This window comes from Colias philodice, chromosome 19, assembly GCF_061535455.1.
Source record: "Colias philodice isolate Cphi_HAF_F1 chromosome 19, ilColPhil1 Martin Lab GWU primary, whole genome shotgun sequence".
Classification (NCBI taxonomy): domain Eukaryota; kingdom Metazoa; phylum Arthropoda; class Insecta; order Lepidoptera; family Pieridae; genus Colias; species Colias philodice.
The window spans coordinates 10,609,901-10,633,710 of NC_143104.1; the positions used below are offsets into that span (position 1 = coordinate 10,609,901).

Below are 23,810 nucleotides of genomic sequence, written 5' to 3' on the forward strand. Positions count from 1 at the left end.
GAAGGGCCTTACACTTCAAATTCTTAACAAAGCCTGTAAAGTTAGGTCATTCAGGTCAATCAGAGATAATATTATGTCACATAAGTAGCTCAATTTACTTCACTTGAAGTGTCTCTGTAAAGATGTTGTAACTTGTTACAGAAAGGAATCTCTAAAGTTTTGGAATTCTACCTCAAAAATAAAAAAAAACAATTTACATACACATCTTTTAGTTTGTTACTTATCTTCTTGATTTTTAAACACAAAGATGGCTAAATGACTTAATTATTCACGCATCTGATAACAAAGGATTTGATAAATTTTATGCTGAACAGTATAGGGGATAAAAGTTGGTACTATAACAAAAATTATTTTGAAGATGCGAACAAGAGCAAAATGTAGATTTTTATCATAAAGATGAATGAAATAAAAACCTGAGTAAATAAAAACTATGTAAGTAAAAATTTTGGTAAATAAAAACTATACAATGCCCATTCACAATATGTATAACAATTAACAGTAATCATTTTAAATTTCAACAGACCTTCTTATCATTCTCTCCAACTAGGCTACACACTCTGGCTACCCTGTCCAAGGGAAAGCCCATTCCATGAATTTTCTGACACATGTTCTGTAATTGTGGGGGAAATTTATCATATGGATTTGGCAACTGCTCAGTTTTTCTCCTTCTATGATCTCGTTTATCACTACTAGAAGATGACCTTGGAACCATTGCCACAGGTGCGGGACTAACATTACAAGATCTCTCATTTGCTCTCAATTTTGCCGTAGCTAACTCCTCATTCAACTCCCTTACAATATCAGGAACACTTCTAGACCTAGACTTAACTATATTCTGAGAACTATTTGCTGTCGGCTCTTCTGTTACCTCGTTAGTGTTTATTGTCTGTTGCGTATAATATGGTTGTTGGTAATAATAATAAGGCTGTGGGATATAGGTTGCTCCATTAGTTATTTGATTGATTTCTGCTGATGTGGTCGGCAATTGGTTGCTGTAATATTGATCTGTTACTGTATAAGGTTGTGTAGGAACATAATATTGATAATTGGGCATATATACATTATCAACAGGAATACTCCTATCACATATATTATCAGACTGTACATAATAGCCATTGGAGACTGGGTAATGCTGTGGAGACGAATATACAATATTTTGACCCTGTATTGTCTGTTCCCCGTAAGCATTTGGTATGTATGTGACACCTTCAATCTGAGCTTGTGTCGCACAATTTGCATAGCCTGGATAGACCTGTTCCTGATAATTTGGCACCTGACAGCTAGCTGTTGAATCTCTCTGACTTTGCAACACTTGAGCTAATAATTCCATATCATTAATAGTTTTAAGTTCAACATTATCAAACGGGCTAGATGTGTCATTTTCAAAATCTTTGAATGTCATTGTTTCAACATTATGAGAGTACTGGGGTTTAGTAATTTTAGAACTTATCTTTAGTTCCTGCAATGGATCTGGATCATCAAGGAGACTTTGTTGGTAGTTTGACTGCACTTGTATGGGCTGCAAGATGCTAGTCTGTGAGTCTTGGATTGTACTACATGGCAAAGTAACATCTACACTTGTAGTTTTATCAATCTCTGGGCTATTGTCTTGAGTAGAACTTGTATCACAGTTTCGTTCTGGTTTTTCGTCAGGCGATAGGGCGCTGATCTCATCGGTGCTCGGGTAGGACACCTCGGACACACTGAGCTGCTTCAACTTTTCCTCTGCTTCAGCGGCGGCTATGGCGTCCAATTTCTTTTGTTTCGCTTCTTCCAATAATTGAAGACGATGTCGCCTTTCATTTTTCTTCGTTTCTTTTGCGCTTCTAAGCTCTTTGAGTTTAGAAAGTACATTACGTTCGAATGTAGGGCAATACTTGACGCATTCAACAACATTTTGCGCTCGCAAAGGACATTCTGTAATGCTATAAGGTAACTCGATTCGTGGAGGTCGCTTGTATTTTTCTGATATTTTAACGGGTACGCCGTCCATAAAATCTCCAAAATGTGACATATCAAATCACTTTAACGACTGATAACGATAATAAAATAAAACAAAGTTTGTATTTACACAATCTTAGCACTTTTAAGGTTACATTATCCTCTTTCGACGTCATCACTTGTTACACTAACATATTAAAGACATGCATAATGAACAAAAATTTCTCTGTAATCTCATGCTATGTGACCAACAATTTTTACTAAAGACAAAATAATTTTAATTAATTTTATCAATTTAATCAGTAAACAGAGGCGAGAAAAGCATTTGACGTTATTTGTCAAACTCAAACTCAAAACAAAAGTCAAAAACTATACAACGATATTGCTCGTAATAAAAATAAATCATATGATTCGATTTGTTGCTGTTTTTCTTTTAACAATTTTTCTCATAACTTATTTCAAATAGCCAATCTGTTGGTTATTTATTAATCAATGCAAAGTTATTGTTTTAATAAGTAATCTAATAGCTTTTTAAGCTAATTATTTGTTCATGGCTGCAAATCGAATACACGAGATTTGAAATAAAAAATGAAGTCTATCACGTGTAGATTACAGTTCAAAACACCAGATGTCGCTAGTGTTGTTTCATTAAGTCATGGCGGATTTTTTCTTCCAATTTAGAGATTTACCTTTTAATTTTGTGGGTAGATTTGCTAAAAAAGACGTCGTATAATTAATTCGATCTGTTCGTACGGTGGAAGCAAAGCGACAAGAACGTTTAATTGACTTCAACTTGAATCAAAGAAGATAGCCATCGACTTACAAGGAAATACGTCTGACGGATCGTCTCGGATTTCGGTGGTATATTAAAATAAGTGAAAATTATACAATTTAGACGTCGCACCGTATTAATTAAATATTACAATTAGCATGATAAAATAAGCGACTGCAACTGGACACGTCACTATATTTTACAGTTGCAGAAAAAGGTTTGTACACGAATAGAAAATCTCGTGTGGTTACCGGTGTTATTTATTATTCAAGGCTTTATTCTATTTGCAGATATTGAGGCAAAATGAATGAAGGTGCACCTATAGTGTACCATGGGAACGGTGGGTTCGGCGCACCCGGAATATATGTAGGCCAGGGTCAAATGGAACGTCAAAATCGGCAATATCCTATGGAAGTTGTTCAAATGATTGGTGGTGTTGGGATGCGCGGGATGGGCTCCCCCAGACAGGGAATGCAGCGCAGGTGGCAGCCACGCAGGGAGCGACAGCAAAAAGGCGAAAATGCATTTGGATATGATTCAGATGACTCCAGCCTATCAAGTAATGCCTCTGGCTCAAATAAATCCAGTGAAAAAGGTAAGATTAATATATTCATTTGTGTATAATGTGCATAATGTTAATTTAGCTGTTGATAAAGGAGCCATTTTTATTATTTTCATGTACCCTCATTTTTTTGCTATGATCTGGTTTTAATATTTATCTTATCTGATCAACTCATTCTTTTTTCACAATGTTTCTGTTTTCATGTAAATCTGTTTTATTTTGTGACATATCTGTATATACATATCTGTATGTTAAATTTGTTATGACATATCTAAGAATGTTAAATGTGTTTTGACCTTGTAGTCTTTTAAGATAAAACAAGTTTCCCATTGATAAATGCTATGATAAATTTGAATTTACCAAGCATGTAACTTTAAAAAGGTTTTAAATTATTAAATTATCTTTAAACAACATTATTGTACATGTAACATGTGTAATATTTTACGATTTTTTTGATATAAGCTGTTTTACAATACTATTAAAATTTTATTTTGATAAAATTTACTTCTAATAAGAATCTTATCATGTTTCTATGTCAACCGATGATTCAATTAACACTTTTCATTACCTTGGGATAACAATTGACACAATGGGTGGCTAAATTCCTATACTACAATTTTTTAAGATATGTTTATTTTAAAGATTTTTTAAGGAATATACATGGGAAATCATTTAAATACATATTTTCATTTATATTCTTTAAAAATCTGGAGGGTCATCACATCATGGATAACAATTCAATGTTCACAAAGATAAAATAATGTTATTTAAGAGATACTTTCACACTGAAAAATTGTAACGGTGCAAATGTGAAAATTGTGACTATTGAAGTTGAAGAGAAATTATAATAGATATTGGAGATATTATGTGATGTGTTGACTGTAGTGATCGGGTCACAAATACACCCAATATCACAATGTATTTTATTATGGCACTATACCTACTGAACTTATTAATTCTTAAACTCACAAAATAAAAATCCTACTAATATTATAAATGCGAAAGTTTGTGAGGATGTGTGTGTGTTTGTTACTCTTTCACGCAAATACTACTGAACCGATTACAATGAAATTTAGCACACATATAGAGGGTAACTTGGATTAACACATAGGATAGGTTTTATCCCGGAAATCCCACGGGACGGGAACTATGCGGGTTTTCCTTTGAAAACGCGGGCGAAGCCGCGTGCGGAAAGCTAGTAATACATAATAACAAGAGGGAAAACTGATTCCATGTATTTTTACTTTATTGATATTGTCTGGTCTCATGTTCAATTTGATCCATTAAAATTTTTTTGAGTTTACATTATGCATAAATATTTAATTAATTTTGCAACCCTATTTATCAGTTTATTATTATTTGTATTTAAAAATTTAAAGTAATTGTTCCCAAATCCCAAAAGGAAATTTGTTTACATCTCGTTTTCTATAAAAAAAAAAGACGGGTTGCACTCCGGGAGCGCGGGCAGAAGTGAAAACTTGATTATTAACGTTCAGCATGTTTGATATTTTGGAATGGTATCCGTCTTACGCATGGAATATAAGGGCTAAAAAAAAAATCCGTCTTACGCTTTTTCGATCAGGCCACGTGTCCTGACGCGAGTTTAAGATTTTATACCCAACGCCGCTAAAGAAGTTTTCACTTCAAAAATAAATTTCCAGGGGACAAGCGCGACTCTGGCAGCTCGACAAACAACGTGAGCCGCGAGTGGCGCGCGCGCAACCGCCGCGAGCACCGGCCGCGTAGAATCGCGCCGGATCGCTACCTCACTGCTGCGTACCCGTTTCAGGTCAAGTTCACGCCTGATGATTTGTTGAACGGTGAGTAGGGATGATGATGATGATGATGAGATCTCTCATCTGATTACACACACATAAATGCGCACATACATCCATGAACGCATACACGCGTAAATGGCATAATTCGTATGTGATCTCAATATATAAATGGATTAAAGAAACTTTTTAGAAAATAAAAAGTAAAAACCATTTTTGTTTTATAATTTTATAGATTAAGGACATAGTTTTAGTACATAAAAATTCATAAATCAGGCTCGATTAAGTTTTATTTTGTCTTGAATACAATAAAACTTGAAAGGGTAGCAAAACAATTTCTTTACATATTATGCCTTTTTCTACAAAGAAATCCTGAAAAGTTACAAGTAAGTTTATGTTTAGAATTGTAAGTGAAGACTGTGTTTATTTCAGGCTCAAATTGGGACACACTATCACAAGAGATCTGGGACAAGTTCATAAAGTCCCAGCAGACTGAGGAGACATTCCACAAGAAGATGAACTTATGGAGATATCTTTATATCACTATTAAGGTGAGCAAAGCGTGTAATATTATTTGGGTTTTATATTTTGATCCATACTAAATTGGTTTTATACTTTGAATAGAGATAAAAATAAAAATTTACTCAGTATCTTTCGAAATATGAAATCTTGAGCACCACAAACTTGTTTTGTGGTTTGTACAAAATCAGTTTATCAGTGCAAAATAGTTAAAAAAATCCTAGTTTCGAATCTTGTTCTGTAAAAGAAATGACATAGTATAGATTCTTTTACAATATTCATTGCTTTTGAACTGTTTTTACATTGGGAAAATTTCCATAATTCTTCTTTGACTAAATTTCATTTCCCATCTTACAATATTTACTATTGTTCCGTCCGCAGTCAATATTCCCCCGCTACGGGCTCTACGTGGTGGGCTCCACGATGTCGGGCTTCGGCCTCGAGTCGTCAGACATGGACCTGATATTAATTATTATCATTCCCTCCGCAGTCAATATTCCCCCGCTACGGGCTCTACGTGGTGGGCTCCACAATGTCGGGCTTCGGCCTCGAGTCGTCAGACATGGACCTGTGCCTGTATGTGCGTGCGCTCGCGCATCTCGAGCCGCGTGCGCATGCGCTGCTGCACCTCGACTATATACTCGCCTATATACGCGCTATTGATCCTAGTTAGTATTTGTTTTAGTGTTATAAGTAAAAAGTTGAAATTTTTTTTTACAATTGTGCAATTTGTTAGTATTTCAATGCAAACTTTTTGCTATCCGCATTTGAAAATAATAATAATTTGGAAAATCCAAAAGTGCACGCCTCATAATTTTTTTTTATAAAATATTTATTAATTATTATTTTTGTTTATTTAATAACAATTAAACCACATCGAATCAGACCCTGAAAAATGAAAGGGTTCTATTCCTGAGCATACTCAAGCGTAAGAGAAAAAAAAAGACTCGATTAGTAAAGTATTTCGGTCGCTATCGTGTTAACAAGAAAAAGGATCCGCACATACAGACACACGGACGTCCAAGACAGAACTTTTTTAAACTGTTTTTTAACTAGTTTAAATAACAAAAATGACATCAAAAATATCATGAACGTTAAAAATAGTGTTTTTTCTTAATATGTGTGTGTATGTATTATCTTACAAGTGCAATGTATGATACATAAAGACATTTTAAGTTTGAAAAATCAGATGTTTTGCGCGAAGTGACAGTAGTACCCACCTCAACGCTTCGCTTATGAGGCGTGCAAAAACGATTCAAAGCCATTGATTATTGTTTTCCATGAAAATATAGTAATTTTAATTCTTATTTTCGTAATTTTTTAGTAATGAATTGCATAACTTGCGTGTGCATAAAATATAATCATATTCTTATATGATTATACTATATAACAAAAAGAAGAGAATTTTATTTATTATAAAAATTCTGTTCTTTTTGTTCGACTTTAACATATAAAATTAGCTACTACACGAACAGCTATCAGATAACATGCGCATGTTGCACGTGTGTCGCAGACGCGGAGCTGATCCAGGCGAAGGTGCCGATCCTGAAGTTCCGCGACGCGCGCGCGGGCGTGCACGTGGACCTGAACTGCAACAACGTGGTGGGCGTGCGCAACACGGAGCTGCTGCTGTGGTTCTCGCGCGCGGACTGGCGCGTGCGGCCCCTGGTGGCCGTGGCCAAGCTGTGGGCGCGCGCGCACCGCGTCAACGACGCACGGCGCCGCACGCTCTCGTCGTACGCGCTCACGCTCATGGTCATACACTTTCTGCAGTGTGAGTGTTGTTAATGTATTAGTGCGCTCACGCTCATGGTCATACACTTTCTGCAGTGTGAGTGTTGTTAATGTATTAGTGCGCTCACGCTCATGGTCATACACTTTCTGCAGTGTGAGTGTTGTTAATGTATTAATGCGCTCACGCTCATGGTCATACACTTTCTGCAGTGTGAGTGTTGAATGTATTAGTTGAGTTGCAGCGTTAAGGAATATATGGAAGATGAAATCCATGGATGGTTTTCGCGGTCTTTGGAATAACTATTACCCGCAATGCTCCGCTCCTGTTGGTCATAGCATGATGATATATAGCCTTCCTCGATAAATGAGCTTTCTTACACCGAAAGAATTTTTCAAATCGAACCTGCAGTTCCTGAGATTAACGCGTTCAAACTACAGAATTTCTTGCCGGTTCTCTTTAGATAGGGCTTTCAGATTCGGTAGCAATTTGTAAAACTGTTATGGGTAATTCAAAGTGCTTCTAGAAAAAGTCGAAATCAATGAATAAATTAGTGAGTTTGATTCTCGCACTAACTGATGCACTGTTTGGTGTCAGGCGGCGCGAAGCCGGCGATCCTGCCTTGCGCTCGCGAGGCGGCGTGCGGCGCGGCGCGGGCGCGGCCCGCCAACCGCACGCCGCTGGGCGAGCTGTTCGTGCAGCTGCTGCAGTACTACGCGCACTTCCCGTACGAGCGCATGTGCGTGTCGGTGCGCGCCGCGCGCCGCCTGCCGCGCGCCGACTGCCGCATGCACGACCCGCACGTGCAGCAGCTCATCTGTGTCGAGGGTGAGTCAACATTTACCGTAAAACGATTTGTATAACTACAACAATGTGTTCAACGACAACAATTTGTTTAACTACAGCAACAATCTGTTCAACAACAACAACAATCTGTTCAACAACAACAACAATCTGTTCAACAACAACAACAACCATTTGTTTAACAACAGCAACAATCTGTTCATTTATTTAACAACAACAACCATTTGTTCAATAATAGCAACCATTTGTTCAAGAATAGCAACAATTAAACAGTTCAGTTTGTTGTCATAAGTTTTCATAAAAAAATATCATGCCATTTTATTTCTTTGTTTTTACGGATTTATTTCGGAAATATTATAATCATCATATAACATTATGTACATACTATTGCGATTTATTGAATAATTTACCTTAATTTGAAGATCATTTGAAAATATAAAAAAATTACCAAGCTAATAAATTCCATGTCGAAACAAGCCTATTGTTCCATTGAGACAATTTAATTACTATACTTACTATTATGACTATGATTAAGTTTTTACAGAATACCCATTTTGGTCATAATGATAATTGGATTGTAATTGACCCTTTATTGTTTACATAGAAAATTATAATGGGTATTTTACATAATATCATTAAACTGTTTATGATTTTACAAGAATAGATTATATGTACATTGACTTTTTAATCAATTGTTTGAGCGTTGAACTTTAATGTTCGAATATTGCATACAGTGTCATAACTCGTTTTCTCTGTCCGCAGAACCGTTTGACCTGTCCAATACGGCGCGTTCCGTCTACGACCCGGAGTCGTTCGAGAAGATCGTGACAGCTTTCCGCGAGAGCTACCAGCGTCTCTCCGCCGGCATGCGGCTGGCGGACGCGTGGCCGGCGCCGCAGCGATGATGCCCGCCGCGCGCCCGGGGCCCGCCGCCCGACCGGGGCCCGCCGCCCGCCCGGGGCCCGCCGCCCGACCGGGGCCCGCCGCCCGACGACCCGCCGCTAGGCCGACCGACTGGCAGGACCGTGGCGGTCTAGCCTGTGGTGCGAACCAGTGATGTGATGTGCCAGGGCGATCGCCCCACTCGGCTTGTGACAGTGAAATTGTGAAGTGATCTTGACAGTGTTGCAAGGACTCGCCGGTTGGGATTCGTTTGGTTCGCTCGATTAGTAGGGACTCATGAAAATAGGAGCAGCCTCGTGTAATGTTTAACGTGACTCCACTGGGACTCGTCTCTTGCAACATTATCGCGTACAAAGCTATATTATAATAGGGTGCAGTCCCAAATAGTGCCGTAACAATAATCGACTGGCTGTGATATGCGACTGAATCCCTGTATATATGTAGTCGTAATATAGTACTTAGCGTCCGACCGGAAATATCTCGGCGGTCGGTCGTCCGCCGGCCCGGTGGCTCTGTCCCGCCCTGTCCTGTTCACTCGGCGCGGGACAGAGCCCCCCGCCCGCCTGCAATGCATTTTTAGTTCCTACTTTTTCACAGACGGCCACTTATTATTTATAGTACATATTTTATATTTATAGAACTATTGTCACTATGGACATATGTTAAATCACATAGTGCCATGTTTTTAGTTAGTGTTGTTACTAGTCAGTTACGGCCCACCAAAGAGTGTCCGCTCTGAAATCGGTCGAGACGCGCATACTGAGACCAGATTGTTGGCCGGTTTCACTTGGTGCCTGACGCACGGAATCCACTCGGCATCGAATATGAAACGCATTTGTCCGTAACTTTAGCTCGTCCCGCACCGAAGCTGCCTCGAAAGCGTCCTATTATAATTTTGAATATTTATATTTATAAGTTATTTAATGGTGTAAATAGTAAGAATGAAAGAGAACTATTGTTGAAACGTTTTAGTCGTGTTGTATGTATGTTTTATGTAAATAGTTATTTTTTGTGATGTAAAGAGTAAATGACAAAAAATATATTGGAAGTTGTTGTACAAGTTACGATAAGCTTGGCTCGGAAGCGCTGGGCACGTGAGCCGCTGGGACTCCCCCGCTTCACTCGGTACATCAGACACGCATGTATGAATCACATTCCATCGTTCAGTATTGCGCTATTCGGCATCGAGATCAAAATTTTCTGTGATATTTCAGCGATAATTTTTCATCAAAGGCTTTTTTTGGTGCTATTTGCGAGCCGATATGAACATTGAATGGTGCTAAATATTTAAATAATTTTATACGACCGCTTTCTCTGTTGAAGTTTGTTTCCATAGTGGATACGAGATGAAATATAAAACAAAGCATATCTTTAAAATAATAAAGAATGTAGTAATTGTTATCTCTTACGTAGGCGTGTTAGAGCAGATATAATGAGACGTTGTTACTCCCGCACAGGTCGAGGGATATATATTTTAAAATTTGTACGGCCTTATGAAATACACCAAACTATTTTATACACCTTCAATATATTACTTAGCATGGAGTCGGATTTCAATAATGAATTTTATTTTTATAATAACAATTTTTGAAAATTAGATTTGAAATTACGTTTTACAATATTTATTTCCGTATTTGTTTTGATGGTTTTATCGGAAACGTGAGTCCACGAACGCTTATCTTCACCGATCAGTCGCCCGGCAACTCTTTGTATAGTTTAAATAAGTTTTATATTGATTTTACGTATACTGCGTTGGCGTACCGCCTCTGAATATAAAAGTACAATAAATAAAGTTTAATCAGTAAGAAAACTTTATGAATATATTATAAAAAATTGCATCTCGAAAACTTAATTTAAAGAAAAAATATAAAAAACCGAAAGCAATAAAAAATTAAAATAAAAAGACAAAAAAAAATTAAAAATTAATAAAAAAAATCCAAAAAAAATACTAAAAAATAATTGAGGAAAATTCTTAAAAAAAGAATTTTACATAATCAGCGTATCCCCGGCGGTAGCCGCACACGCTGCCGCCGGAATCCAATCAATATAATCTTTCCCCGATCCCACAAATTTATTTTATTTAAGCAGTTTGTATTCGAATCTAACAAGTAATATTAAGCAAGTTGCGGAATGTTTTCAATTTGAATCTTAACTATTGGCTAAAATGTATGGGGTGCTAGTAATAATCACTGCCAAAGTATTGTGTATTTTATATATAAGGCAGGGGGTACACGAGTATTGGATTTTTGTTTACACGTTGAATGGATTTAAAATTCGGCTGCTGTCACATCCTTTTTTGATTTTATAATGTTTAACAAGAAATTGTAATATTAGTCTCAATTCATTTAACTATCTGATTTTAAATAATGCATTTTATAATCACGTAATCATGTTTCTAAGTACATTTTTTTTATTTATACACGCATGTAATATTACGTAGCCGCTATTTTAAAATCCATTCATTCAATAAAATGTATCGGTTTGTGTTTCAACAGAATAAAGTGCAAATTTACAAGAATCTATTGCTTTATTTGTCATCCGGCGTTTATACTCATTTGCAGTTTATTATATTGACACAAGCAAGGTTATAATTGTACAAAATTTATTGTAAAATATATTATTAAATATATACAAACTGCCACAAAAACGATTTTTATTTCAAGCCCTAAATATACAGGTTTTAGTGTTTGACCGATTTTTATACAAGTTCGCAAGTGCAAAAATTGCATCTGTAGGCGCATTTAAAAATTTATATTATAATCTTATTATAATAATAAAATATTGTCACTGATCCTTGAAAACTGTAGTCTGAAATCTGCCCATTTAAAGTGGGTCAAAATCGACTCCATGAAGTCGGTTACATATACAAACATACAGGTTTATAATATTGGTATACATTTCCCATGGGTACATAACGCAGTTTGCGACCTTTTGAAAACTAATTATGTATCTACAGAAGGTGGAAGTGGCACCCAGTCAGTTTGATATCACGTACCTAGGTTAGTGCAGATAGTCATTGAACTTCACCCGACACTACAAAGTAAACGAGCGATTATTTTAATTTCTTGGTTTCTATTTCTAATAATTTACCTGAATCTGACTCACGTTAGATAATAATTATAAACAAATTGGTTTTTAAGTACAAATATAAATTTTATGACAGAAGACTGGCCAGTGGTTTTGTTCACGTGGTTCACGTGGAATTAATAAATAGTACCTACAGAGACAAAGCTTCTTAAGAATGTGCAAAATTCTTAACTATTTTGGTAGGGCTCCGGCAGTTAAGTGTTAACTATGTGGTACTGATAAGCGGTAAAGATTTATAAGAAACTAGCGGGTCGCCTAGGCTTCGCCCGTGGTACATGTTTACGTTTTCTCTCCATAAGAACCATCTTCAAACCAGGAATGTTATAAAAAAAGAATTAACGAAATCGGTTCAGCGGTTAGGTATCGAGTTTTACGCTTACCAACACATTTGGCGATTCATTTTTATATTATAGATTAGCTGCATTTCGCGGATTCACCCGCCGCTCTTGTTGGTCTTAGCGTACCTAATGATATATAGCCTTCCTCGATAATTGGGCTATCTAACAACGAAATAATTTTTCAAATCGGACCAGTAGTTCCTGAGATTAGTGCGTTCAAACAAACAAACTCTTCAGCTTTATAATATTAGTATAGATTATTGCGACAAATAGAAACATTTTCTAGAAACTTAATGTTATGAACGATAAAGCAGATTCATTCTAATAACATTTTATTTTCTTCCTTGTGCGAGTTGTGCGTTTACCAGTCTCGCAGGGCAGCTTTGTGACGTTCTTACCTAGGTAGAAGTGAAGCTTCGAGCGAGTGAATGCTATGAATGCTTTTAATGCTATCAAACGAGTTATCCATATAGAGAGATGCAAATAGAACATAATATCCGCTTGCGGCTTGGTGATTCCATATGACCCACGCAAAGCGTGCGCGCACTTGCAACATTGTAGATCACGCAAGTTGTGTAGTAGTAGTGATTATGGGAATCCCCTTTTACTATGGTGCCCCGAGGTAAGTACTTGGCGCTAAGTGAGACTAGTGACACAGAATAATAACTAGTAGCTAGCTACTAGTGAGTAAATATTGCTAGATTTTTAAATTGATGCACATATGCCTTTTGGAAATGCAAAACTGCATTACGAAGAACAAACTTTCTGTTATTCTGTACCTAACTTATAACTACCAATTTCAATTATGATTTTATCAATTAAATTCTTAACTATATTTCCAGAAAATAAAATGCACTACAAAATGTATTACACTTTTCCTAACAGGATCGCTCTTTAGAAACTCGTCCACACAGAGCGAGAAGACTCGTGAAAACAAAAACATAATTGTATTGTGTGCATAATACTTAGATCATTAAGTAATAATATAATAAAACACAATTAGGTATAATATGGCTTTGTGATGTGTCAGTGTATGTATCACGAATCAATACTAAGGTCATAAAGGTACCTCAGGTAGGTACTTAGTTACCTGTACCTTTTGGGTTGGAATCTCATTTAGAATTCAATTTTGTTTGTTTAATTTTTAAGACACAATGAATTAAATATGGTAGGAAAATACAGACTGCATTGAGAAATCTTATTTTATGGAGCTGGTCTTTACAAGCTACATAATATACACATTATACATATTTTTTATTATTACTTGGTATGAATCATTTGATTTAAATTGTAGACCTATATGTCTACTGACAATAATATAATAATTATAAATAAGATTCTAGGAAATTTAATTGTTGATTCGTATGTAGATATGGTTACGTAATGATAATACTAACTTCAACGTTATTTTTCCGCTGAATAAGTAATAATATGTATATGTATAATGTTCACTCCTAAAATTTATTACAATTAAAATTTTCCTTACCTGCGCACACAATATATGTATCCACACTATTTGTTTAAAAAAAAACCACTTTTTTGTATTGAGATGAACGATATCTGGCCGCATAATTGACGTTGAAGGCCTCCAGACCTATAATCGAAAAGCAAAATATATTTTTTCTTGCATTTTTAGTTTCGCGGTGCGAAATAAAGGTCACTACTTGGATGCTGGTCTTAGCTCAGTTTGGTTATAAGATCGGAAAACTACTAACAGCCCGCAGTTGTATCCGAACGCCGCAGTACGATGGAGTCAGGACAGAAGACCAAATTGTTGCAAGTGTATCCAAACACGCTGGATGAGGTCCGCAAGGAGATTAACCTGGGCAAACCGGGTGAAATGGAGCAGGCGGTAAAGCTGGTGAAGGAGTGGATTCAGCAGCAGCCGCATTTCAAGAAAAAGGATTTCAGTAAGTTTTGTTTGTAGCTTATCAGTCTAAATAATTCCTCTCTCTGCAGCCTTTCTCCGTCTTTTGTTGGACAAAAGTTGCGTTTTGTTTGGCCTCTCCTAAGGCACGCCATAGAGCTCGGTCTTCAGCTTTTTGCCGCCAGGTACCTACTAAATTGTACCAGCAACCCTACGTATATTGTCGCTCCACCTTGCAAAAAATAATTCCTAATGCAATTTTACTACCAAATATAGGAACCTAGTACTTACTCTTAAGTTTATTATAACCGTTATCAAAATATAATTTCTAAGTACCTATTATTGCAGTTAATTAAAACAAATGACAAAAAATTTACCTGTGAAACAAAGACCTTCTTTCTCATTTTCGAACTCGGAATAACTCGAAATCAATAACTATAAAATTGCCAAAGATTGTTAATTAATTAGTTTTATACTCGTTAACGATCCGGTTTTTAACAAGATTTGTCTTATTAAGATTCTAAAGTAAACGAGAATTTCTTCATAAATATTCAAATGATAGATTATTTACTTCAATACGTAGATTCCTATACGTGTATTGGTACCTACTTAGGTACCTACTAGTAAAATTTTATTTCTAATTATCACAGAATTATTCCGAATTAGCTTAGTAATTACAAACTTATTTATGTTTATTTTTGTTGTCGTTTTTGTTTTATTTTTGTCTTTTATAAATTCGTCCCTGTTTTCGATATAGCAACAAGATTAGCGTCTCAAATATTATTAGGAATAAATTAATTTATTCTAGCTAGGTATTCACTTGCAGTATCGCCCGCGTAGTTTAAAGAAATTCCCGTGGGAATCAGATGTTTTTCCGGTCAAAGGTTGTTTACTAATCATTCTCCAGTCTCCTAAATTTCCAAACTCAAAAATCATAATACATACATATTATAGAATCACCCCGTGGCGACATGAAAGAAAGACAAACAGACAGAGACACTTTCGCGTTTATCAAGGTGTCTCCCTAATAAAACAAAACTATGATATGAATTATGAGGTATCCCGTATACATAGAAATTAGAAATGCTCAATGGAAATTGGAATTTGGAACTTATAGTTTTGCATAGGCTGATGCCGGCGAGATGCTTAACTTAGATGTAAATGTACCTACATTCAGTAATCAAATTAAAATATAAATCGTGTTTACGTAATCACTAGGTAAGCGAAACAATACCACCCTTATATTATTTAAAGTAAGTATATAAATTAATGACTTTATTCAATTATTTTTTATAAACCCCGTTGACACGTGGTTGAAATTGATGGTTATGCGAGATGATTATATTATCCATATTATATGTATTATCATTGTGATTATCATTGACATGTTGGTAAAAGGACACAATATTACTTAAAACATATGAATTTAAACAAGTCAAAAAATCAATACATCACACCATTCTTAACGACATGGTTAGTGAAAAAAATCTGTGAAAAAAATAAAACAAATCAAAATTAAATAAATGTAGTTAGTTAGGTATGCACCTACCGGAAAAGATTATATTATGCGTATCATTGCAAGATAAAAATTCAAAATTAAACCACTTAGAATATTTATTTGCATTTAGATCGAGGAAACAGGAAGACTAGAAATTATATTAAAGTATTTAACTAGCTTTATGTTTTTAATTAATTAATTACAAATTACAATAATTTGGAAAATCCAAAAGTGCACGCCTCATAATTTTTTTTTAATAAATATTTATTAATTATTATTTTTGTTTATTTAATAACAATTAAACCACATCGAATCAGACCCTGAAAAATGAAAGGGTTCTATTCCTGAGCATACTCAAGCGTAAGAGAAAAAAAAAGACTCGATTAGTAAAGTATTTCGGTCGCTATCGTGTTAACAAGAAAAAGGATCCGCACATACAGACACACGGACGTCCAAGACAGAACTTTTTTAAACTGTTTTTTAACTAGTTTAAATAACAAAAATGACATCAAAAATATCATGAATGTTAAAAATAGTGTTTTTTCTTAATATGTGTGTGTATGTATTATCTTACAAGTGCAATGTATGATACATAAAGACATTTTAAGTTTGAAAAATCAGATGTTTCGCGCGAAGTGACAGTAGTACCCACCTCAACGCTTCGCTTATGAGGCGTGCAATAAATCTGCAATAAATACATCATTATTATGTAGGCCGTAGCTAATTGTAGGTATTATGGTAATATTATCGAATCGAATTTAACACGTGATTATTACAACAATCTCTGACTAATAAAAAAGTGGTCGGAGATGTATGAGTCCAGAGCAGCTCAGATATTTTTTTCTTTGTCACATTCCATAATACATACCTACCATTGACTTAAGTATTAATATACTTAGGTAGATCACAGAAAATTAATAATACTAGATGTAGATTCATATTTTATCGATTGTGTTTGCTTCTACAGCCGACACATACATCGAAGCGAACATAGTAGCGAGCAAGGGGTCTATCGAACGCGCCAAGCGAGTCATCGACAAGGCCTGTACTATGAGAACATTATGGCCACATTTCTTCAATGTAAAAGATATTAGAACAGATTATGCTGAAATACATGATATTGGGTAAGTTTAAAGTTGACAGAAAAAAAAACCGGTTCGTTGCACGAGTACCTAAAGGTATATAGATATCCTACTAATATTTCCTATTATTATCCTATTAATATTACGTGATATTACTTAAATGCCAAAAATTGTATATGTGTGTTTGCTGAACCGATTTTCATTAAATTTGGCACACACATAGATGGATTAACACATAGGCTATATATACATTATACATATAATATCGCTGGGAATGGGATCAATTGGAGCGGAGCAATGCGGGTAAAACCGCGATTTAAGATACCTATTTTTTTGTAAGTCTTGCACATTAGAATTAAAATTTAATGTACTTACATTATTACAAAGTTTAGTAGGTAAGTAGTTAGTTAACTACCTAATTTATTATTTTACAATAATATTTAAATACGTTAAGATAATTATTATTAAGTATTGTATAAGCATATTTTATTCGTAACTACTTTTTATACATATAAAAAATATAATCCTAAAAACATTTCTTTGAGCAACGTGTTACGTAGCAACCTTGAATAATCTTATGATTTTATTTTGATCAACTCCCATATAAGTAGTTATTATATATTGTAAAATATATATCTACTTATCTTACTTAATTCATAGAGATAATGTTTAAGAATTGCCAATATATTTTTAATTCCACAATCTAATCCGATTTTGCGATAAGATTTATCTTTGGTCTTCGCAAGTTCGACCATATCTCAGACTTCCGCTCACAACTCAGATGGCTTCCTATCCGCCTTCGCCGGAATACGCATCTCCTGTCCCTCCTGTACTCAATCCTTTTCGATCCCAGAACTCCTTCCTACTTAAAAAAGAGATTTATATTTATGGGCTCGTCTCATGAATGTAATTTGCGCTCCTCTAACAATCTTACGCTTTGTATGCCTGCTCACATCTCCAAATTTTATGATTCATCTTTTACCGTGCAAGCCGTAAGATTGTGGAACTCCCTACCAACCGCAATAAAGCAAGCGCAAACTTTGAATAGTTTTAAAGCTGCAATTAAAAAATATTATCTGTCCTCATAGTCATTCTGTATCTGTTCTGTTTTACCTATTTCTCTACTTGAAATTTTTATATATCCTCTTCTGCACGTTTTTTTTCTTTCTTATGTTATATGTAATTTTATAACTTACTCATATCTATTATATTTATTTGTATTCACTCCTCGTATATGCACTATCTACCTTTTTCAATCTTTTCATTTTCCTATATCCCAAGGTTGCCTGGAAGAAATCGCTTCAAAGCGATAAGGCCGCCAATTTGTACGGTGAAGATTCTTTTTGTATATTATTGTATTGTATATCTGTGCATTGTACAATAAAGTGTTTTTTATTTATTTTATTTTATTATTTATTTAATCCAGCTGCAATGAAGGTACAAATTGTTGTAAATTTAAAATGATTGTAGGTATCTAATGAACCGCACATGATCCTGCTAGTATTATAATATTATCTTTGATCAATCTTACCACATAGTTCTGTGGCTCAAACCACATAGAGTTACGAAGGTACTTATAAAGGTTGAAACTTGAAAAATTATACGTTACCTAAGCTTCTTTTTTGTTTATACGTGCAATATATTGTGTGAGCGTTACATTATTATAAATTCCAAAACCACGAAACGTGACGATGTTTTTGGTTTTTCATAAAAAAATCTACTGAATTTATTGAGCTCTAATTTAAAATTCAGATTGTAATTTATAACATAAAACTTTTCCTCATTCCTGTAACAACAAAGAACAAAATTGGATACAAAAAATATAATAACTACCATCGATAACTACCTAAGTAGTTAGTAGTTAGGTCTAACAATGATAACTTGCAGGTCTCTTGCCATCATGCCGGTTCTCACCAAGGAGCACCACAGGATCGTGTACATCTCCTTTAACAAACCAATAACCAAATCATCTCAAATAATGCAACATTACAAATTTGGATGTTGTGTAAGTATGAGTATAAAACTTTAAAAATAGCAAGGTTAATATTAGATATGGAAGATTCGATAAATATTGCGAGAAACACCAGAGTTTTAATAGTTACTGTGCAAAAAGTAAGTATTAGTAGTTAGGTAGGTATAGCCGGATCTTTAATGGTCATGAGAGCTTTGTGATATGGGTATTACTATGCTAAAACTAAACATACCCAACCATAAATAGCATTGATACATAAAATTGAGATCATTATGACTTGTAGCAAAAAACCGAATGTCTTCAATGATGTCTTCTAGCCTTTACCCAGCTGCATCTCTTTTTACAAAATATTTACTATATGGATAGACATATCTATAGGTGAAATGAACACTACACGAAATCGTATCATCCTTTTAGGACACTGAATGTCACACACATACATGCCAAAATTTTCTTTTTCCAATCCTCTTCTTTCGACGGGCAATTATAAAACTACCTTTTGTTCATTTCTCCTAAATTCCTAATGCTATATTAAACATCACCAATTATTTTAAGAATGTTGTTTATGTTATTTTTAACTTGTATTTTTTATGTTGTCATAACATACCCAAGTCTATTTAATTACTCGTATACTTATGTACCTTACTAGTTACTCACATACAAGTCTATAAAATGATTAAGCAGCTGCAATACTAGAAAAACTGTGTAATAATTCTAGATACTTAGATAAGAGATAATAAAAAATTAAATAACATAATTTGGTTTTAAAATATTATTCTCTTGCGCATTTATATTTTTTTTGTTATGTTCAAAACTAAGTACTTACATACCAAGTAGGTAAGTAAGTGCAAATTGAATTCAAAATAATCATAAACGAGTTCATTAACATAAAAAAAATCATTTTTTTTTCAGATAGTGGATTCCTTACGAAGATTTGATGTTGTTGGCAATATTCAATACATCCTGGACATGAGACAGACCAATATGGCAGATTTTTTAACTTCCTTTAATTTAATGGAATTTCGACAAGCGTATTCTATTTTTATTGTGAGTTAATTGCCTCTATTAAAAACAACTTGCATTGTACAATACTGCTTTAATGATTGTATCAAAGCAGTATTCTACAATGCACTATGTTTATTATTATTTAATTTGTATTATCATTTACGTCAAGTTAAAATGAAAAACTAGTTGTACCTACAAGAAATACATATTAAGTTGTTGATATTGTTCTACTTATGTAACTATACAAAATACCTATATACATTCGCTTTATTTTCAGGATTGTTACAGCTTCCGAATAAAAGGTATTCACGTTATTTCACCTTCGAAACTAATGGAGAGCTTTATTGGAATTTTGAAGCAAATATTGAAACCCAAATTGATATCTCGTCTGCACCACTATCCCGACAGTGACGCGCTGGTCGAGATCCTCGGCAAGGAATACCTGCCTTCAGATGCCGGCGGAGATCAGAAATCTGCTAAAGAAATCCAAGGTATTTAACTATTATTTTAACAATTATTGAAATGGGTATATGGTTACAGTGTTGCGACTTTATAGCCGTAGAAACATTATTAACGAGTACCTAGGTAATTAACATGATCTTTTGTAAGCAAGACCAAGAGTGCAAGTAAATTACCAACATGCACTTTAATCTTTATGCATAATCACCTAATAAATTTCAAAATAGCGGAAAACAGTCATGTAGTCTTTACTTATTTAGTTTACAATTAAAGTTTTTAAAAGTGATTTCTGATGTTAATTGTGTATGTTATAATTAACCCTTAAATGCACAGATTTATTTATTGTGATAAGAAAAATATATGTATTACATATAGGGGTAACAAATACGGGAAAAATAGTAAAAAAAATATTTATGTAATTTTATTATATATATTTATCAAAAATCGTATGGTATCATTTTTGATACAACATGCATTTAATACCTAATCAAGTATTCGCGACCCTTAGATTTCGGGTTTTTGTTATGGGGTTTTCTATTTTCAGGAATAATGAAAACCGTTTGCAAAGTAATGAATTATTTATTATAATTAAATGTGGAACTTATTAAAACAATCAGAATTTTTTTTTCGAACACAGAAAAACTTTGCATTTTTCACATTTGATGCTACTTAGAAGCTTACACCCTGGCATCATACACCGCATGCGATTATCCATGCGTATTTGTTTGTGATCAGTACCATCGTGTATAATATCTGCCGATGGCATTACCTGAAGGGTATTCCTCCGTTTAGGAGATGGTTCCTCTATAGTACTGCTACTACTTGGTCGACCTCGTGCAGGTTGGGTGTGGGTTTTATATTTACATAGAACATCTGCAAGTTCTGTTCTAAATTCTGCTAAATTCAATATATTTTTCGCAGCTATGTTTTTTTTATAGCATACCTGTTTATATAAGACCCACGAATTTATAACTGTCAAGTCAAGAAGGTGATGGAATAGCCTAATATACCACTTCCTACTTTTCATGCGGATTCTGTACCTGCCCAAGTACGAGTCCATTAAATCCACACCGCCCATATGGGCGTTATATTCTTTCACAACTTTTGGACACTGTATAAATTTCTTCCTCTTCTCAACCTTATCATAGCGTTCAATGGTGGATACAGGCTCAGCTCCCACATAAGTAGACAGCAACGTCACTTGTCTATTGTCTTTCCAACTTACTGAAGACATTTCAATTCCATTGTAGCTGGTCACATATTCTTCATAAGATCCCCTCTCCACAGACTTAAAGAAAATCATTACAACCTTGAAATCGAATGTTATCTTCTTGGAATATAAGTGACTGCTTTTTCCATATAAGCCTTTGCACATCAATATTATCACGAATTGGTTGGCTACTACTAGTAGTATTATTGCTTATACCTGGCACAGGGTCATCAATCAATGCAGGATCTTCTATCAAAGGAGGGTCTTCTATCAAAGAGGGGTCTTGCACATCGGCTACAGGTTCAGATTGTTCATTGTCTTCCAGTACGGCTCGCAGCTCTGCAGTAGTTAGAATTTGTTCAAAATCGTTTTCATCTTCTTCATTACCATCCTCGGATAAGTAACCATCTTCTAACTGGCTTAAATAATCTTCAATATCTCTATCGGTAATTCGTTTACGTTCCATTCTACAACAAAATGCATAAAAAGCTCAAACCCGCAACCAAGCAAAAATGTAACCAAATCAAAGTCCCAAATGCATGATGTCTCATTTTTGATACAAGCAAAAAAAACAATTTTTTTATTTATAATGCGAAATTCGAATGAAAAATATTATGTTACCATGCAATCAAAGTACTTACCTATAATAAAATATTTTTTTTATCTGGATTAGCTTCAAGATTTATTCAATAATGCGCGATGAAAACTTTCAAATTCACTTGTTGTTAAAATTTGTAACTGTCAGCGAACAATGACATATGAACGCATTACGAAATGGCGGACCAATCACAATGCTTTACTTTTTCGTTCAGAAACTACTATTCTTTTACATTATAAGTCAAAATTATGCGTAGGTAATAAAAATTTAAAGGGCTCTGAATCGTATAAAACTTTCCGTTTCGTTTTTGATACAATATGCATTTAAGGGTTAAATGTAGGTAAATATTCTAAATAAGTAAGTAGATAATTTAAAAGAACACTCAAAAGTTTTAGCCCTCACCTCTCGTCACCTACAATAACTACCACGTATTAAAAATATGGCCCTTAATTCAATTCGGCCTAGACTAAAATTAATTGTCTGTCTGGCAAGACAATGAACGATAATTAATGACCCACACTTCCGTAAAAAATAATCGGTTATAAATATTAGAAAATATAATAAATATCTATATGCACCCCACAACGGGACCCGACTCAAACTGTGAAACTTCCGTATTCTTTAATATCAAAGTTTGAAGCTAATTATAATTTTTAATTATGTATTTATGTATTTTTTTTCAAATCGCCTTTTTTGTACAATTTTAATAAAACTTTGTACAATATGACGTACCTTCAGGCTACAATGAATATAGATATACCTGTACCTGCTTACCTACCTACAATTTTTTTGTACTTAATACAAATAAAATTAGTAATTAAATTATTAAATTATTTTGTTTTATAGAGGATTGGATTGAGGCATTGAGTTCTAAGGACAATATGGAATATTTGCGTGACATTAACGAAGGAGGGACCGATGAAAACTTGCGGCAAAAGTCCAGCTTCAATGAGGACTACGCGGGAATGCCCGGCAGCTTTCGACTACTCAGTGTAGATTAGATTTCCTTTTCGTAAATAAATGAAAATCCTGCAATTTAATTGTATAATGATATTTTATGATTACGTATTTCTGTTCGCGGTAAATGTGATTTAGCTTTTAATAAAGTGTGTAAATTATTATAACTGGTTTTTTATTTTACATCCTTGGCGGTGACATCGTTGTTTTTTGCGGTCATTAGGATGATGTTCATATTATTATATTTAATATTTTATTAATGTTCTTACTTAATTATTGTAGTCGTTTGAACGTGAGATCATTAATTTAAAATCTATTATATTTATATATAAACAAAATAAAGATGTCTGTTTTGTTATATATTAAAGCATATTTTTATTAGGTACGCACATTATTTCCTTTATCAATTGAATATTTCTGAATCAAATGGACTGTTTTGACGGAATTTTCAATAGCTTGTCTGATAATATTATATACTATGGAATAAATAATAGCCAATAGGTAGGTAACTCAGCTCATCATTTATCTTAAAAAATAGGTACTTAGTTATGCGTGGCATATAAAAATCTCAACGTAGGTAGAGGTACACAAAGCCACGTGCCACGAGTATCAGCTAGTAGACAGTATAGTGCACACTGATAGTGCATATAAAATTATGCATGTTTTCACAATGACACAAATTATGTACATACGATATTTTTTTATAACTATGGGAAAGGGGGGCATAAC

At 34.4% G+C, this 23,810-nt stretch overlaps 3 protein-coding genes and 1 long non-coding RNA gene across 5 annotated transcripts in view; 2 read left to right on the plus strand and 2 right to left on the minus strand.

Moving 5' to 3' along the window:
* Positions 1-2,284, minus strand: part of LOC149480164 (uncharacterized) — a 381,320-nt gene extending 379,036 nt beyond the window's left edge. For both annotated transcript variants that reach the window (XR_016317112.1, XM_089707222.1), the window contains exon 1: positions 524-2,284. Coding sequence is in view for 1 of the 2 variants with exons in the window: in XM_089707222.1 (XP_089563348.1) it covers positions 524-2,014 (1,491 nt within the window). In the remaining variant the exon portion in view is untranslated. The remainder of the gene's footprint in view (positions 1-523) is intronic.
* Positions 1-23,810, minus strand: part of LOC149480175 (uncharacterized) — a 204,404-nt gene that overhangs the window by 56,753 nt on the left and 123,841 nt on the right. The window lies entirely within an intron of this gene.
* LOC149480177 (poly(A) RNA polymerase gld-2 homolog A-like) lies at positions 2,583-9,916 on the plus strand. Its single transcript, XM_089707040.1, has 8 exons — positions 2,583-2,930; positions 3,004-3,308; positions 4,937-5,095; positions 5,483-5,601; positions 6,060-6,237; positions 7,083-7,343; positions 7,899-8,129; positions 8,868-9,916. The coding sequence occupies exons 2-8, from the start codon at positions 3,017-3,019 to the stop codon at positions 9,008-9,010; spliced, it is 1,383 nt and encodes a 460-aa protein (XP_089563166.1). The 5' UTR covers positions 2,583-2,930; positions 3,004-3,016; the 3' UTR covers positions 9,011-9,916.
* LOC149480178 (uncharacterized) lies at positions 12,969-23,242 on the plus strand. The gene is made up of 7 exons (XM_089707109.1): positions 12,969-13,055; positions 14,070-14,343; positions 16,766-16,922; positions 18,768-18,885; positions 19,765-19,899; positions 20,135-20,348; positions 22,971-23,242. The coding sequence occupies exons 2-7, from the start codon at positions 14,181-14,183 to the stop codon at positions 23,123-23,125; spliced, it is 942 nt and encodes a 313-aa protein (XP_089563235.1). The 5' UTR covers positions 12,969-13,055; positions 14,070-14,180; the 3' UTR covers positions 23,126-23,242.